This window comes from Lathamus discolor, chromosome 16 (assembly GCF_037157495.1).
Source record: "Lathamus discolor isolate bLatDis1 chromosome 16, bLatDis1.hap1, whole genome shotgun sequence".
Taxonomy (NCBI): domain Eukaryota; kingdom Metazoa; phylum Chordata; class Aves; order Psittaciformes; family Psittacidae; genus Lathamus; species Lathamus discolor.
This window is the reverse complement of record NC_088899.1, coordinates 7,945,235-7,961,763: the sequence shown is the minus strand read 5'-3', so window position 1 is coordinate 7,961,763 and position 16,529 is coordinate 7,945,235. Positions and strand designations below refer to the sequence as shown.

Here is a 16,529-nt window from a genome sequence, read left to right as displayed (position 1 = left end):
TTCCAAAGCTAAAGACTGTCCCTATTGCCATCCAAACCTCCTGCAAGCATTAATTGTGCCCTGTAAAAGAATCAGGGATGCCACACATGATGTTTGAGTGTATCTGGCTGTGTCTATTTTAGTGAGTTTAAAGAATGACTGGAACTGGACTAAATCCATCTAGAGAATTATGCTGCTGCTGTTCCCTGCTGTATCTGAGGGCCTTTGGTGCTTGTCAGTTTGATTGCTGTATCCCTGATGGGCTTCCCTGTGGATCTGCTATTTCTCCTGTGTCACCAACACCACTTTTCCAAGAGAAGGCTGAATGCTGGGAAGGGTTTTATTTCTAATGAAGTACACCCTTTGATTTGAGAATGATGGAATGGATGGAACATGGTATATGTCCTTCATATGGTCAAAAGGGGCCATATATAATTTCCAGAGGATTATTGAAAATTATTCTTAACTAAAACCTTTTAACTACCCTGTTAGTCAGTGAAGAATTCCTAGACTGGCTTCCTCTTAATGTGGTCACCTCTTTAGTGGCAGGGGTCAGCAAGGGCTGCATGGCCAGGACTGTTCAACACATCGTCAGACCTTGGTGTTGTGGTAATTTCTAGAATTCCACTTGTGGATCTTCAAATTTGTGTGTGGTGCATTGTGTGAACAGAGACTTCTTGGCACCAGCGCCTTTCGGGTTGGGAAGGATTCTCTGTATGTCTTCTCTTGGCACTGAAGACACAGCCAATGGCCTGGACCATTTGATCCCATCCTTCTCCAGCCTCCCCTTTAACGCTGTGAGGCTGGATGTCTGATCTGGGTATGTGAGAGCAGGCCCCTCTCTGGAGAACTGCTGGTGTAACTGCACCATCAAAGCTCTTTCGCAGCTCCAAAACACCTCTTTCCTTTATGCTGAGTGGGATTTCAGAATAAAAACCCACAAACAAACCGGGAGAGTTTGCGGCGTTCCCTACGATGTTGTATGGAGCCTGAGTACATGGTGCCGTCCTGCTTTTCTGCTTGCTCTTCTAAGAGGTGTTTGGATATTTGCTCGTTCTTCCTCTTGTGGCCTCATCTACCTGGTTTTAGGTTGCAATGGTGCGCTCCGGAGGAGGCTATCGGGAGGCTCGGTTTGTGCCCCACTCCAGGTTCAGTTCCACGTCAGTGGGTAAGGGCGCTGTGGTACAGGAGCTCCCCAGCAGCGGCCGGGGGGTCCAAGCGCTCTCCAGCCTTGTTTTGGTGCCGCAACTGAGCGAGTGTGGGGACAAGAGGCGGGCCCTTGAGCTCGCCCCCGGAGCCTGCACGTGGCGCCGCTGGGGGCACTCCCGCATTCCCGTTGTGCAGCCACGGAAGAGGGGGGAAGCCGCAGCTTTCGCTCCACACTTGACGTCACCGCGGCCAGGGGACTCCTGGCTCCCGACAGCACCAATGACGTCACGTTAGTGATGTCAGCGCGCCGCCGGGGCCGCGCCGGGCCGGCAGGGGAGCAGCGTGGCGCGGCGCTCGGCAGGGGGCGCTCGCCCCCGCTCCGCGGCGGGGGTGGCGGTGGTGGCGGCCCTCCCGTGCGCCGCAGCGGCGGCCGCGGCTCCCCGCTTTGCGACAGGGGCGGGCTGCGGCGGCCAGGCCTCGGCGGAGCCGCTGCCGGCGGGGCTCGGGGCTGCTCAGCCGCCCCCGCGCGCCTTGCACGTGCTCGGGCGTCGCGCGGTCGGGAGCACGGGCGCTGTCCTGGGCTGCAGCCCGAGCCTGCACGCCTGCGAGTTCACCGCAGAGAGCGGGTCGTGGGCCGCAGGCGTTGTAACCGGCGCTGGCGGCGGACGCGCTCCTGATCGCTCGCTTCGTGCCCGCTCTCCCGGAGGGAAGGAGACGCCATCGCCCTCCCGCCCGGCCTCGGCGGCGCGGCGCTCCGTGAACCCAGCAGTTTACCCGGCGCGGGCTGTGCCGGCGGCGGGGGGAGGCGGGCGCTGTTCCTGGAAGAGCCCGGCCGGGGAGTTGGTCACATTCTTGGCCGGGATTCAATGACTGAGGCAGACACCAACAAACAGAGCGGGCAGCGGCAGGCGGAGGAGGCGGCGGCGGGGCCAGCCCGCATTAGCTCAGCTCGCAGGCACTCTCAGTCTCCGCTGGAAAGAGGAGCTGGGAGGATGTGCGCTCTGCTGCCGCGGCTCCCCACGGCACGCCGAGGAAACCGGGAGAAATAAGGGCAGAAAGGGCGAACGGAGAGACGAGGAACCCTCCCGGGCCGAGCTGACGGGCCACGCGGGGGAAGGAGCCTGCCGATCGCCCGTCCGAAGCCCCCGCGCCGCTTTGAAAGTGCCGGAGATTTGGGCCTTTTCCTTTCCTCCTGCGTCGTTCCCTTCCACAGAAGCTTTCCGCCTCCCTGTGCTTTTCCTCGCCTCCCCCTCGCCTTCCTGCCGGTGGATATGGACAGAAGGGCGATCGCTGCAGAGCAGCAGCAGCCGCTAGAACGTATTTGAGCCCGTGGAGCTCGGAGCGTGGCACGGACTTTTTGTGTTGCTGTGGGTGGTGTGTGTGTGTGCGTGTGAGAGTGAGTGAGTGAGTGAGTGTGTGTGTGTGGAGGTGTGGGAGGCGGGATTGCTTTGCCTGGGGGGCTGGCTGAGGGGCTGAGTGCTCGGATGAAGACCTCTTTTTGCCGTGACTCTGTGCTCCATCGGGGCAGCTTGGAGACTTGGAGGGTTTGAGGTCGTAACGAAGCAAGAGGAAAGAAAAAACGAAGAGAGAGACACGCATACAAAAAGGATTTATTTCCTATTCGCTAGTGGATTGCTAAACCTGAGTGGGAAGGAGAAAAGAACAAGGGTGGGTTGTTTTATTTTGTTTTTTTTTTTTTTTCTTTAAAAAAAATCCCTTTAGTGGATTTGTACCAGGGTGGAAGATAACTGGGGATTTTTGTTGTTTGTTTTGGGAATAGAAACTAAAAAATGGAGACTGTAAGTAGAAGCAGCTTCCAGCCTCATCCAGGACTGCAGAAGACCTTGGAACAGTTTCATCTGAGCTCTATGAGCTCCCTGGGTGGCCCTGCTGCTTTCTCAGCACGATGGGCACAGGAGATGTACAAGAAGGACAATGGCAAAGACCCAGCGGAACCTGTACTGCATCTGCCCCCTATCCAGCCTCCTCCGGTGATGCCTGGTCCCTTCTTCATGCCCTCGGACAGATCTACGGAGAGGTGCGAGACCATCCTGGAAGGGGAAACCATCTCCTGCTTCGTGGTGGGTGGAGAAAAGCGGCTTTGCTTGCCCCAGATCCTGAACTCTGTGCTCAGGGACTTCTCCCTGCAGCAGATTAATTCGGTGTGTGACGAGCTACATATTTACTGCTCCAGATGTACTGCTGACCAGCTGGAAATCCTCAAAGTCATGGGCATCCTGCCCTTCTCTGCTCCTTCCTGCGGGCTCATCACTAAAACTGATGCTGAGAGGCTTTGTAACGCCTTGCTTTATGGTGGCACCTATCCTCCCCACTGCAAGAAGGAATTCTCTAGCACAATTGAGCTGGAGCTTACGGAGAAGAGCTTCAAGGTGTATCATGAGTGCTTTGGGAAGTGTAAGGGACTCTTGGTGCCAGAGCTTTACAGTAACCCCAGCGCAGCCTGCATCCAGTGCTTGGACTGCAGGCTTATGTATCCACCTCACAAATTCGTGGTCCACTCTCACAAATCGCTGGAAAACAGGACTTGCCACTGGGGCTTTGACTCTGCAAACTGGAGATCCTATATCCTCCTCAGCCAGGATTACACTGGGAAAGAGGAGAAAGCTAGACTGGGCCAGCTCTTAGATGAAATGAAAGAAAAATTTGACTATAACAACAAATACAAGAGGAAAGCCCCCAGGGTAAGTGATGCCTTTCATTTTAAAGGGGGTGGGGGGAGAAAGAGAAAAGGAATTTTCTCCAGTGTCGCTAACAGCCGTCGATATACCCAATTTGTTAGCAGCTGCTTTTCCTTTGAGTCATTTAGCAATCTAATCGTGTTCTTAATTCTCACCACGTGTGTGTTAATGGAGACGAGCAACGTTTGAGGTGGCACCTTTTTTCCTCGGATTGTATTCTGAACTCGGTGGTTGGAGTTTGTTTAAATGATACATGTGTGTTTGCATAGCTTACTACAGATGGAACCTGATCTTTGAAATCCATCGCCCTGCCCCAGACGTTGATAGGACGTGTGTGATTTCAGGTCTTGAGAGCTTCAGTTAGGGGTCAAGACAAGGAAGAGGCCAGAAAAAAACCAAATCGGTTTCTGATCGCTCCAGAAGCAAATATGTATGTTTTTATATGATCAGCTGCATGCTGCCAAGGGTGGAGGTGGAGGATAGAGCGTCTAAATGCTTGTATTGAAATAACAGTGTGGCTGCTGAAAAAATCCAGACGGTAGCACAGGTTACTGGTGCTGGGTGGAACGTGAATGGCCAAGTCCCTGCTTTCATAGTATCCCTGTGGAGTCTCCCTACCAGACAGGCTTTTGTATATTGGATTATGTATACATTCAGCAAAAGAATCTGTCTCGGGGCAGCTGCAGCAGGAGCTTAAGGTATGCCGTGCCTCGTGTGCAGAGCCAGACAGCTAAAGCACAGTGTTCTTTTTAGGTGTCTTTTGTTTTTCTTTCAGTCTGAGCTGCCTTTAGCTCCCAGCATCCTTGGTGTGTGTGTGGGAGGCTGCCTTCGAGCTGGCAGTGGGACTTATCCATGGGCAGTGGTGGGTCCACAGGGCCTTGAGGCCTCACTCACAGACTCCAGGGTGCTGGTGAGGGTGCAGAGCCGGTGGGGTGAGCAGTTGGCTCCCTCAGTGCCCAGAATATGGTTAAAAGCAAACTCTCACCTACTGAGCTGTACACTGCGGGTTCTTTGGTTGGATTTTGGCTGGTCTGTTAGAGATGTCTGAACTTTTCTTTGGTTTTATGTGTCTGGAGCGGATGGCAATAACACAAGCCTCAGAACAGAAGTAACGTTTAAAGCCCACTGAGAATGTTCAATAAAATTCTTAATTAACTTATCAAACACCTGCCTAAAGGGGCAGATACACTGCCTTAAATAGACTTAATAAATGGGACTTAAATTGAGCATCTATTTGTTAAAAAAACAACAAAAATGTCCAAACACAGCGTTTGTAAGATACCCTGCCCAGGCAATGCAGTCATTCCTCCTAGCCTGAGAGGCCTGGCTAACCCATTTTGTGGGGAAGGAGCAGAGGCTCCCTCTTCAAGTTCCAGTTTCTCTCCTGGTCGTGTGCTCAGCCCCCGTTTCAGTCCTCGCCCTCACCCCTCCTCTTCCTCCCGCTGGAGTGTCAGAACCGCTGTGACAAAGCTAGGCTGTAATGAGCCACATTATCTCCGTGGTTGGAGGTGGATGTGTTTTTAATGGCTTGTCTATTCTCCGTCAGTCATGTGCTAAGATGGAATGGTGGGATGGATGTATATGAATGCCTGTGCGAGGAGAAATCTGCTCTGAAAACAGAGGCATTTTGCATGTTGGGAAATGAATTTTCTAGGGCAGGCTTCTTTGGGAAACAAAAGTAAGAAATCTCCATATTTGTGCTGAAGAAAAGGTACTGCGTTCCTGGCTTGGCCATTCACAGAATTTAATTAAAATCAATGTTGGCAGTGGTGCACTTTCCTCTTCTTCCAAGGCTTTAAAGCGTTCTGTTCAGTTGGATGATTTATCCCAGCTGAAGTTGCAGGTGGAGAACAAGAAAAAACTATGAAGCCTTGGCTTTGCCTGAGTTTTTTGGTGACCCTTTAATAGGTCCTGGATCGGAGCATGGCAAGAGCTCTTTCCCCCCGCCAACCCCCTCCAAAATCTGCATGCAGCACAACTCTTCTTGCAGAGGGAATTCAAGATCCTTAATAGTGGACACCAAAAATTATGCTATCTATTGCACAGAATATGGTGCCAAAAAACTGTCATGATAAGATGTTGCAGTCTCCTGCATAGGTTCATTTGTGAGGTGGCAAGGAGTTTTATGGGGAAAACCAGTGGCCAGTGTGTGCTCAGATGATGGGGTAGGGAAAAAAGAATGCTTTGTCATACACCCAGAGCAGGACTAGGCTCAAGTTTCAAGGCTTTAGCATGTCTTCATGGCTCTCCTGTTAATGTGCTGCAGTCTTGAGGAAGACCCCGGCAGTGCTGGCAGAATTTTGTCTGCTTATCCTTCCTTTTTCTGAAGTCTTTTTTCCATTGGGCTCAGCCAGCGGATATCATATGCTAAGGTCATTTGTGTTGTAGCAGTGTGTGCAGATAATTACGGAGAGATTTAATCAGGCTCTAAGATTGGTAGACTGTGGCCAGGGGCAAGTAGCGTTGGAGTAAAGTTTAGATGCCTAGTAAGGAAATGAAAGGATGGTCCCATGACTGTGTGTTCGTGTTAATTCCTGTCAGTCCCTGCGGGTTTTGTGTGTCTGTTGGGCTCTGTGTCTGTCTGTCTCTGTGGATGAAAGGGTGAAGCATATGTGTCTTTGTGGTGGTCCTCCTTTTTAATGTAGATCTCTGTGTTGCTTTGTTCTGTTTTATACAGAGGTGTTGGTAATCTGCTGTGACAGATACTCAGTCCTCTCTCCACTTTCAAGAGTGGGCTTTTTATCAGTCTCCCAATTTATTTATGTATGTATGTGTATACGCTGCTTTGTGTGATGTGTTTTCCCTGGGGCTCCCTCAGTATGTTGGTAGCATGGGATGCATATGACCGTTTAGTGGCTCTTTGAGCAGCAGTGAATTTTTTGACCTTTTTCTGTGTCTTCATGAGGATATGCAATGAGGTATATACAGTTCTGCCAGCACAGCTCGCCCTTTTAAGGGTCTGACTTAGATGGAGGAGCTGGGTTGGCACAAGCCCCCAGTGCAGACTCAGTGCAGCGGCAAACCTGCCTTTTTCCCTCTCCCTTCATTATCTAGTTTCTTTTCCCTATTTATTTATTTGTTTATTTTTTCCCTTGGTGTGGTTTTGAAGCATTGCTACAAAGCAGAGCTTTACCAGGTACTGCATTCCTGTCATATCCTCCACATGCATCAAGTACCCGTTGTGCGCATCTATGTCTGTAGGCAGAGATGTATGCATAGATGCAGATACATTGTCTCTCAGTCAGCCTGGTTGGGTGAGGGAGATGTGTGTTGCTTGGTCTTGCCACTTGCAGAAGCAGCTTTCGTCTACATCTGTGTGAAGTCAGCGAAGGGTCTTAACCAAAAACTGGAGAGAGTTGTGACAGCTGGGCCCCCACTACAGCACGAGCCATAGAGGCCTCAGCCACTTCCTTTACCATCTTCTAAAATTTGGATTTCTGTATCCTCGCTGTTCATCCATGGATTGATGATTTACCTTCCATAAACTTCACTTTCCTGCCACTTCCCAAAGCTAAGTCTTTTCTTGAGCCATATGATAACTTCTCCATTTCCCTATGTATCCTTTACTGGATTTTCCACCTTTTATGCTCACGCAGGGTTCTTCTCTGCTTTGCCTTCTCTCTGGTCTTTCAGAGTCTCCATACATCAGCATGGCTTTTACTTGGGTGGATGTTCTGTTTCCCTGCCCGTCTCATTTCATCCATTACTGGTGTCGAGAACAACCATTACATTCTGGGAAGTTTCTAGAAATTTCAAACATGAATAACCTCACAGGGTTGCAAAACAGGGTCCTAGAAATCCATCCTCAGTGCCAAAGCCTTGTTCTTGAGCTCAGCAGCTGGTGCATGTTGAGCACCACTTGCTTGGTGTAGGTGACAGCCTTGGTGTGTGTCTCATGCAGTCTTTCCACTGCTGTGTGAGACAGCGCTGTGCTTCTGAACATCAGCATGCTTCCTCCAGGATTGAATGAGTTCAAAAAGCAGGCCTGAAGGCTTTGTGGGTTGCTGTTTGCAGTGAAGGAGGGTGGGTTCAGCTGTCTCTTTTGAACCCTGTTTTTGTCTTTTTTTTACTTACTGAACCAAGTGACGTTTGTCAGCGCTTTCCTGTTCCTACCTGTGTGCCAGACAGCTGTACTTGCAGTAAGGCTGGATGTGATCAGAGAATGAAGGAGCTCTCCTTGCACACGTGTGAGCACACCCACACACGCCAGCGCTGCAGCGTTCCCACGGTTCCAGTCCCAGCAGCACTTCTATGAAGTGGCTGGAAGCTAGAAGCAGCATTCTGGGTACTGACACACAAATGAGCACAGGAGGCCTCCCACCTGATTTCACAATGCCTACCAACCTGGCGCTGCCACAACACGCAGCTCTCTCAGCTGGAGTAGGGTTTAGCCAGGTCAAGTGTGCAGCCAAATCAAAGGACAGAAATTGCTGCGAGCAGAGGAGTGCACTGCTGAGCTGTGGCATGGCTGTGGGCTTTCGGGGGCTGCACAGCGACTGTGCTTTGTGACCACCTGAAATGCTGCAGTAGTAGAGCTGGAAGGCATACATTTCCCTTTCGTATCCTAAGGTCCTGCCTCCTGCCAGTAGTGACCTTCTTTATTTGTTATACAGTATATCTTTTATATATATATTTCTTTGTTAACACTATATCCGATGGTAGGTGTAGCAGAGAGACTCTTGATTTTATCCACAAGTTCAGACCACTGAATGTATTTATTCTTTTTGGTAAGAGCTAACTTGATAAATACTCATGGAAAATTTTGCTGGAGACCAGGGAGTTCAGTTGTTTTATCGTGGAGCAATGAAGTCATTTGTTCTCTTACCTCAAGAATTACATTAGAGACCCTTCAGTAAAAATTTTGATGTCCCTAAACAAAAAACAAGTTGAAGTCTTGAGGCAGTAGCTTAGTTCAGAATCCTTTTACAGCTTACAAGCTGAACTTCAGAACAGACACCACGCTTAAACAAAACGCTGTGAACCTGAGGAGATGTCTGTGTTTAAGCAGACATCAGCACTTTTTTCCCCAAGCTTGCAAACAGTTCTACAGATGTTGTGGATCAAGAACAAAGAAGCAGGTACATGCATGTGTGTTAGACAAAGAATATGCTGCAAATGATGATCTAATGATGTTGAGTCAACTGTGGCTCTCTGTTGCCCCAGAATAGTTCCTAAGCTCCTGAATTCAGTTCTCCTGAATTAGGGAGGGAATCATGCAGTCTCTTCTTTTGCAAATCGCTGCCTAAAATGTTTGAACATCTGCCTCTCCCTTCATTGTCTGGGCTGTCTCTCTTGCCTCTCCATTTCTGTGGTTTTGGGCTTGGGCATATGTTCTGCCCGAACAGTAGCATGCTTTGAAGATACATGTCAACAGAGCTGATTTTTGGATGTGTGAGGAGCCCCACACCTGGTCTCTGCCAGGATGCGAGTGTGGTTATTGGAGCTGGGGCTGACTGACCAGCAAAGGTGTATTTGCACTTGCTGAGAGGCGTGTTTAGATCCGTGTTGTAAAAGCATCTGGAGGCGTCCGTATGAGGCTGCTCGGAGCATGTCTAGACAACACAGCGATTAAAATCCTGGCAGCCACTTGGACCTTATCTGCACCTTCCTAGGTTCTCCATGCTGCTGGAACAGGGGGAACTTAGGGCATATATTGAGGTCGTTGAGCCCAAGCAAGATGTGGATATCTAAAGTATTGTCCAACCTTACCGAAAACTCAAGTTATTCTTGTCTATCAGTAAAGTTATTTTGGCAAGGTCAAGGACTTTGAATGGCACTGACTGCAGTAAGGAGTGGGCAGGCTGTCTATGGCTGGTGATAACTGATGATAGGAACTCACAGTGCTGGCTTGGCTGGCCAGACTGCTTTGCTATCACACAAAGAATTGCGTCTCAACGTGTGCAGTACTTAGACCCAGAAAATACTTCAATTCTCACCTTTTGTGTGATTTTTTTTTTTTTTTTTAGTAGGCAAACTTTGGACTTGACGCTATCCCTCTTATTTAGAGGGAACTGTCATGGAACAGTTATCCTAATCCAATGGGGGGTTCTTGGAAAGAAATTAGAGCTTAGGCAAAAGTAATTTAGGCTGAACTGTAGAGAATCTATCAATAGAATACTGTCCATTACTAAGCTAATCTATTTTAGCTGAGTGGCCATAGAGCACTTAATTCAAATTGATCTTTGTGTACAGGAAGCATTACTTTAACATGTAGTAATATAGTGTGGTTTTGTTTTAAATTTGTCAATTGCAGCATGTGTGTGTTGATGCTACGCTTTATTAGATAATATCTAATTCATTTGCATGTGTTTTTTGAATCTGGATAATCTACATTGATAAATCTACACCTCTTTTTGGGGCTGTTTCACTCTGTCAGTCCCTAACATAGTCAGTATATGTTTTTGGAAATTAATTACAGAGAAGCAAGCTTGCTCTGGAAGGATGTGCAGAGGAAGTCCCTTCCTTTCCTTGTATAGCCTCATGTGTCTTCTGCATTTCATTGTCAGTGCAGAGATTCAAATTCAGTTTATTACTGAACTCATCCGTTCCCATGTCTTCTGGAATGCATGAGGTTAATCTGAAGGTTGGGGGCTCTGGGGCTGGTCCTGCAGCTCTCACTCCAGCAGTCAGCCAGTGTAGTAATTGGAACCAGTTCACCCACAAACCACAGAAGACTTGTGTATGTATTAGACTTCTTCCTGTGTGTTGACTGGCAGTCCTTGCAGTCACAGAACAGAGGGACAGATTCTGGCCCAGAACATGCCAGTGTTGGGACAAAGGAGCTTCACTAAGCTTGTGGCATTTACGGGACTGTTCTAGGGTTGAGGGCAGAACCCATAGTTCTGCTTCTGCAATATTTTAATTTAGCTCATTGACAAGGTTTTGTTTTATTTGATGGGCCTCTGATCCGGACAGATCTTACTGAATGGGGTGGTGGTTTCTGCAACTGCCAGGCTTCCGGCTGAAAGGGTTTTGTCTGCTGGTTGCTACTTGCAATTGGGTTCTGGGGCTGAAAGCCTGCTGGCCGATGGAGGTGGGCTCCTCGGCACCCAGCTAATTATTTTGCTTTGACTTTTGCTTGGATGAAGTAACAAAACACTGATACAAATTCAGGCTCTGATCCTGTCAGTGTCTGTGGACAGGGCTGTCCTGGAAGCCGATGGGAATCCCCATGTGTGGAGCTCTTGTCATTGGCTTCATCGATGGTTTGGTTGCTATCACATAAAATTGGGCTTTTCCAAGGGCTGGGTGCATATTAATAGAACCTGATAAGCTGCATGATCATATGTTCTTTTGAACAGGTCCTGCCTCCCTTACTCATGTGAAGTAGTCTTTCCTTGTTTTACCAGTCTTATTTAAAAAGTCAGGGGAAATGGGCATGAGGATAGAGACTCTGTGGATATGTAAAAATTGCAGCATCATTCTGTGTGCCGGAGGTAAACAGCAAAGGAGCTAATCAATAAGTTGGTTTCTGGCTTTGTTGTTTATTGATTTATGTACAGTTACCTTTGCACGTGATTTATAGAAAATGTGACTTGGTTTTCTGTGGTGTGTTTTTTTAGGTATTGTTTTAAATTGAAGCTGTTTGTGTTTTGGTGTGGAAATCAGTTGCACTGGAAGCACAAGAATTGCTTAGGCTTTACGGAATAAAAGACAGCAGCAAGGTTAACAAAATAAGATCCAGCCTAGTGCTTGTGTTTTCCTATGACAGATTTCAGTGATAAATTCAGAAGACATGTACCCTGTGCTTTGTTCTTCCTTCTCTGCGCAGTCAATGGTATCGTTTTAGAGAATAAGGTCATTGACTTGGATTGCTTCTTGGTTTCTCAACCCTTTTCACCAGCCAGTTTGTGTAATGTCTGTCTGAAACATTGAGTAAGGGCATTGAAATAGCAGACAGGATATCAAGTGTTCGGAAGTCTGGGTTAAGTCTAAACAGGCAGCTCTGGCTGGTGAAAGGGGAGCAGCAGCCCCTGAGCTCGGTAACAGATCTGTCTCTGTAGCAACAGCAGACTGGTCTTTGCATCCCTGTTGCAGCTTCTCCCCTCTGCTCCCTTCACACCCATGTAATTAATTGTGTGTGGGTGCACCTCTTTTCTAGAGATGTGTCTTGATTGTTTCTTAGTGGCACAGAATTGTGTGTAATAATGTCTCTTTCTAAGGATTACATAAGTTGAAGCGGATTTCTCCACTGGGAGAATTATGCAAGTTTAAACTGAAATGTATTTACAAAGCTCTAATGTATGTGCTTTTTGACTCTCAATACAGAAGGTGATTTATTTGCATCCTTAATTGGACAGCATCTGTTAGGATTGGAAGGAAAACCATTCCATATAATTTCAGTCATACCCTGCATTTTTATGAAGGCCCCTACCCCCTCTGCTCCCTATGTTACCTGTTTTAGAGGCTCAGATTCTTCATGTCCAAGGCAGGGGCACTTTCCACTAACCCGGGTTGCTCCAAGCCCCTGTGTCCAACCTGGCCTTGAGCACTGCCAGGGATGGGGCAGCCACAGCTTCTCTGGGCACCCTGTGCCAGCGCCTCAGCACCCTCACAGGGCAGAGCTTCTGCCTAAGAGCTCAGCTCAGTCTCCCCTCGGGCAGGTTCAAGCCATTCCCCTTGGCCTGTCCCTACAGGCCCTTGTCCAAAGCCCTTCTCCAGCTTTCTTGTTGGCCCCTTTAGGTATTGGAAGACTGTTACAATCCAAAGAGTTAGTTTTGTGTGGCTTTTTGCTTGTTTCTTTTTTGCCACAACAGTAATTTTTGCAAAATGGGTAAAGCCATATCTCATCTTTGGGCCATATTCAGCGGTAGACAGTGTAGAAGTGGGAAGTGTTGTGAAGTGCTCTGTTACACTGTTCAGTGGATTTGCACAATTTTTTCAGAGGCCTTGGTCTTCAAAGCAGAGCAACCCAGAAGTTCCCTTTCTAAAGCCTGAATTTTCTAGAAACATTTATGTGAAAATCTTTTCTATAATTGCTTAATTGATGCTTCTTTCAGCCCAGCTGATTCTAGAGGACAGATGGCGTAATATTATTAAATTACTATATTTTAATTATTCTGTAATTTTAAATTATTAAAGCTCTAAATACAAAGGGAAAAAAGTAAAAGTAGTGATTTGGGGGGAAAAGGGGTAGAGAGAGCTGGCAGTGCTGTAACTCCTGTTTGCTTGTGTTTCCCATATTACTTGCATCATTTACAGCATTGTTTAACTTATCCATGTGTCTCTTCAATAAATCTGGTCTCTGCAGTTTTGGTGACAGCCAACCTCGCTGTACTGAGGCAGGAGTGGATCTATCTGCACACCTGCTTGAATTAGAGATCAGGCACTCAGTGCTTTGTGGCTTTAGCTTGAAATTCAAGTTGCTTTGAGTCATCCCTTTCGTCTTTTGTTTAGATGGAAAAAAGGAGTGGCGGGGAAGGGCCTGCAGCTAAGAAAAGAAAGCGTGGAATTAGGTTTTAGAGATGTTAGTCTTGGCATTTGGGACATTTGCATTTGTACAGATTGTCACGCTTCGCTTTGTTTCGAGTTTAGCAGTTCACTGTTCAGGATGAAAAATGTTACATATCTTTTTCCCATTTACATGACACATGCTTACTACACTGGAAGAGCAGGAAGGAGCTGGAGTATGAGCTGTGGTTTCAACCAGATTAGTAGTAGCAGCCTACCTATAGTCCTACCTATAGTTTCCATGCTGTGGTGCACAACTGACTCGGGTTTTTTTCTGATGGCAGCTTCTAATTCTATCAGCCAGAAGACAGTCCACTCTTCAAAATCCAAAATGAGTCAATTGAGACCAATTGCTAAGGAGGAATTGGACCTACTGCCTCTCTTGAATTCATGGGGGGGTAGTTGAGGCAATGTTTTGCTCTGTGGTTTGACTCCAGCAAAGTCAATGGGCTTGGCCCAACTTTATCAAGTGCATCTTAAGAGTGGAAATGGCTTGTTATAGCTTCTGAATGCAGTCACTTTCTCCTTACTGGTTATGATTTGAGGGTCAAGTTCTGCTGAGATTTTACAAGTGAAAACGTGAGTAATGTGCGGGGTTTCAGTGGCGTTAGCTTTTCAGAAGTATTTCAACATTTAAATTCTACTCTTACAAATCTACATAAAAATTGATAATTCAGGTTTGTAACAGTTTTTCAGATTTGCCCTCACTAGCTGGACTAATTTCTTGGTGCAGTTTGCCCTTATCACTTGATTTGATTTCAGTAGATTCACACAAAGCTTGATGTATTTGTTTCTAAGAGGGATGTTCATTCACGTTCTCCTTAAAGAGCAGCTGGATCCTATCTTATCCTTACATTAAAGTTGCTGTAGTTTTTGTGTAGTTTCTTTTCTTAATTAACCCACCCCCTTTTGAACTCCTTCACGGCCTCAGTCAAAACCATAATCCCCTGTGACATCTGAATAAATTGCTGGAGACAGTTTGAATGTCACAAAGTGAGCATTAGATCTCGGGGCAGAGGAATATGGAGACCCCTGGATCCTATTTCTAATAAATCTCTTAACTAGGAAAAGGTTGCTTGATTTTTTTAAATGTTTAATTTAAAAAACAGAAACAAATTTGGTTTAAATTCTAATTGCATAGTAAAAACTGAGTTGCTCCAAATTCACCCCACTAAATCTACCTCGGGAATGATGACGAAGGGGCTCCAAGCTGGCTTTGTGTAACTTCTGTTTTGGCAGAGGAGAGCTGCAGTTCTGTGGGTTAGATTGCTGTATGGCGAAAAATGAACTGCTACCCTGAGAAAGCTTCTTAAATGGCTGGCATGGCAGAGCTGTGTTCTGAGTTGTAGTTTGGAGAAGTAAGTTCATCATGAGTAGCTCTGTGGCTCCTCTTCCTGCTGTGGTGGACACATCGGTAGCTCGTTGTTTTGGGGGGTGATGGTGGTTTTGTTTTCTGGTTTGTTGGTTCGTATTTTTTTTTTCCAGGCTTCTTGCCCGAGTGCATCTTGGGATTTCCCTTTTGCTGAATGAGCTACTTGTGTGAGAGGGAGGAAGTGAGGTCCCTTCTGGATTAGGAGGGAATGGGGGTGGAGGGTGGGGAAATGTCCTGTTTCATATGCAAAGCACACTGAACTGGGAGAAAAAAACACATGAAAACCTTTTAAGAAAACCATCCATGTCACAGGCTGGTGGAGCAGCTGCTGGCTTTGTTAGGGAGAATATTAAGGTCTCAGAGACTTGCAGAACCTTTGGAAAATGAGATGAAGGATGGGATTTTTATTTTTTCGTAAGATACATGCTGAGGTAAAAGAAATAATCTCCTTATCAATATCTGTGAATGGAATGTAGTATCAGTGATGTGATACCAGCTTACACAACAGTCAGAATCTCAGTGAGATACGCTGTTAGGGCTGCTCTCTGTTTCCTGAGATTTTGAGTGTAAAAATGGTCCTGATTCTTGAGTTACATCAGTATTAGCTGCGTGCATTTTGATTGCCGTTAAGTTTCTCCTGCTTGGTCTAATAAGTGATCTAGCAAAAGAAAAAAGTAGCTTTTCTGACCTTAACATAATTGTAGCTTCAGCTGAGAGCAGTAAAACCTGTGCAACAGAAGAGCAGTCTGGTTGAGAAAATGCTGCTTTTTTTCTTGTATCAGTGATTGACATCAGGAATCGGATGGGAAAGTTTCCATAACACTCAAAGCGAGGAGGGCTGCTACACTTTGCCCGTAGCCTCCAGTCCTCATCCCCATCTGGGTTGGGTCAGTAGGAAATCAATTAAAATAAGATTATGCTAAAAAAACCCAAACAAAACCCCAGACCCTTGCTTGAATTTGTCCTATTAAAGATAAAATAATGCTTAGTGTTAAATTCCATTTAATATAGTTGCAGATGCAACTCCCCAGCTCTTGCCATTTTATTACTCAGTCTCATGTGTCCAAGCAGACACCACTGCAGAGCATTAGTCTGGCTTAGGGCTGCAGTGTCTGTTGGAGTTGATGACAGCGTGGTATCAGCATCATCTACGTTCTTGGCACGAGCAGTGTGAGGCTGACCCTGTGGTCAGTCCTGTTGCTGTTCCTAAGCTTGTATGTATTCTAAAACACAATTGCTTCCATTCCTGGAATAAATGGGGCTGCCATTAGATTAAAAAGTTTGTTCTTGGGTTATTGGTATAAGAAGCCTCGCTTGAAAAAAAAGGCTATGAAAAGGAGCAGCTCGCAGGACTGCCCTTTTTGTCAGGATATGCAAGTAGTAAACTTGACGGCAGTCTCACCTAATCCTGTTTTACTAATGGTGCAACTCTAGGCATCAGAAGCATTCTGATGTTTTTATTGGTGGCTGAATATAAAATCATTTTGCATCAAGATAAAGAAGCTAAATGTCTTTTGTATTGATTTTATTTTTCTAATTTAGAAGATCAGAAACGATAGAGGTTGATAATGTAATAATATTAACACTTCAATCACAGAAGTATCTCTGTTGCACAAGTACAACATTCAGAGGCAGAAGGAAGTGCTCTGCTGCAGGCCTGGCAGGTTTCTGGTTTGTATGCTGAGCTTATTTTTTTGTACAACATTTCCAAATGCTAAAGAATCCCATCTTTTGAAAAGGGAAGTATGGTAGCATCATTTCTGCAGTGATTACCTGCCAAAAGTGAGCAGGTATTAACTTCTGCTGTAGTGTCTGTGTGTGTCTGGTAACCAGCCTGAAACAATGAGTCCATTTTATGTTGGGAAATTGTGTTCTTGACT

At 46.6% G+C, this 16,529-nt stretch overlaps 1 protein-coding gene across 2 annotated transcripts in view; it reads left to right on the top strand.

Annotated features, from left to right (window-relative positions):
• The first annotated feature begins 1,604 nt into the window (after positions 1-1,604).
• The window catches only part of SKI (SKI proto-oncogene), a 100,961-nt gene continuing 86,036 nt past the window's right edge, over positions 1,605-16,529 (top strand). Inside the window, exons 1-2 of one of the 2 annotated variants that reach the window (XM_065696401.1) lie at positions 1,605-2,796; positions 2,909-3,830. In XM_065696401.1, coding sequence (XP_065552473.1) covers positions 2,919-3,830 — 912 coding nt within the window. In that variant the 5' untranslated portion in view covers positions 1,605-2,796; positions 2,909-2,918. Of the gene's footprint in view, positions 3,831-16,529 lie in introns of both variants that reach the window. The other variant, XM_065696400.1, reaches the window with a different exon arrangement.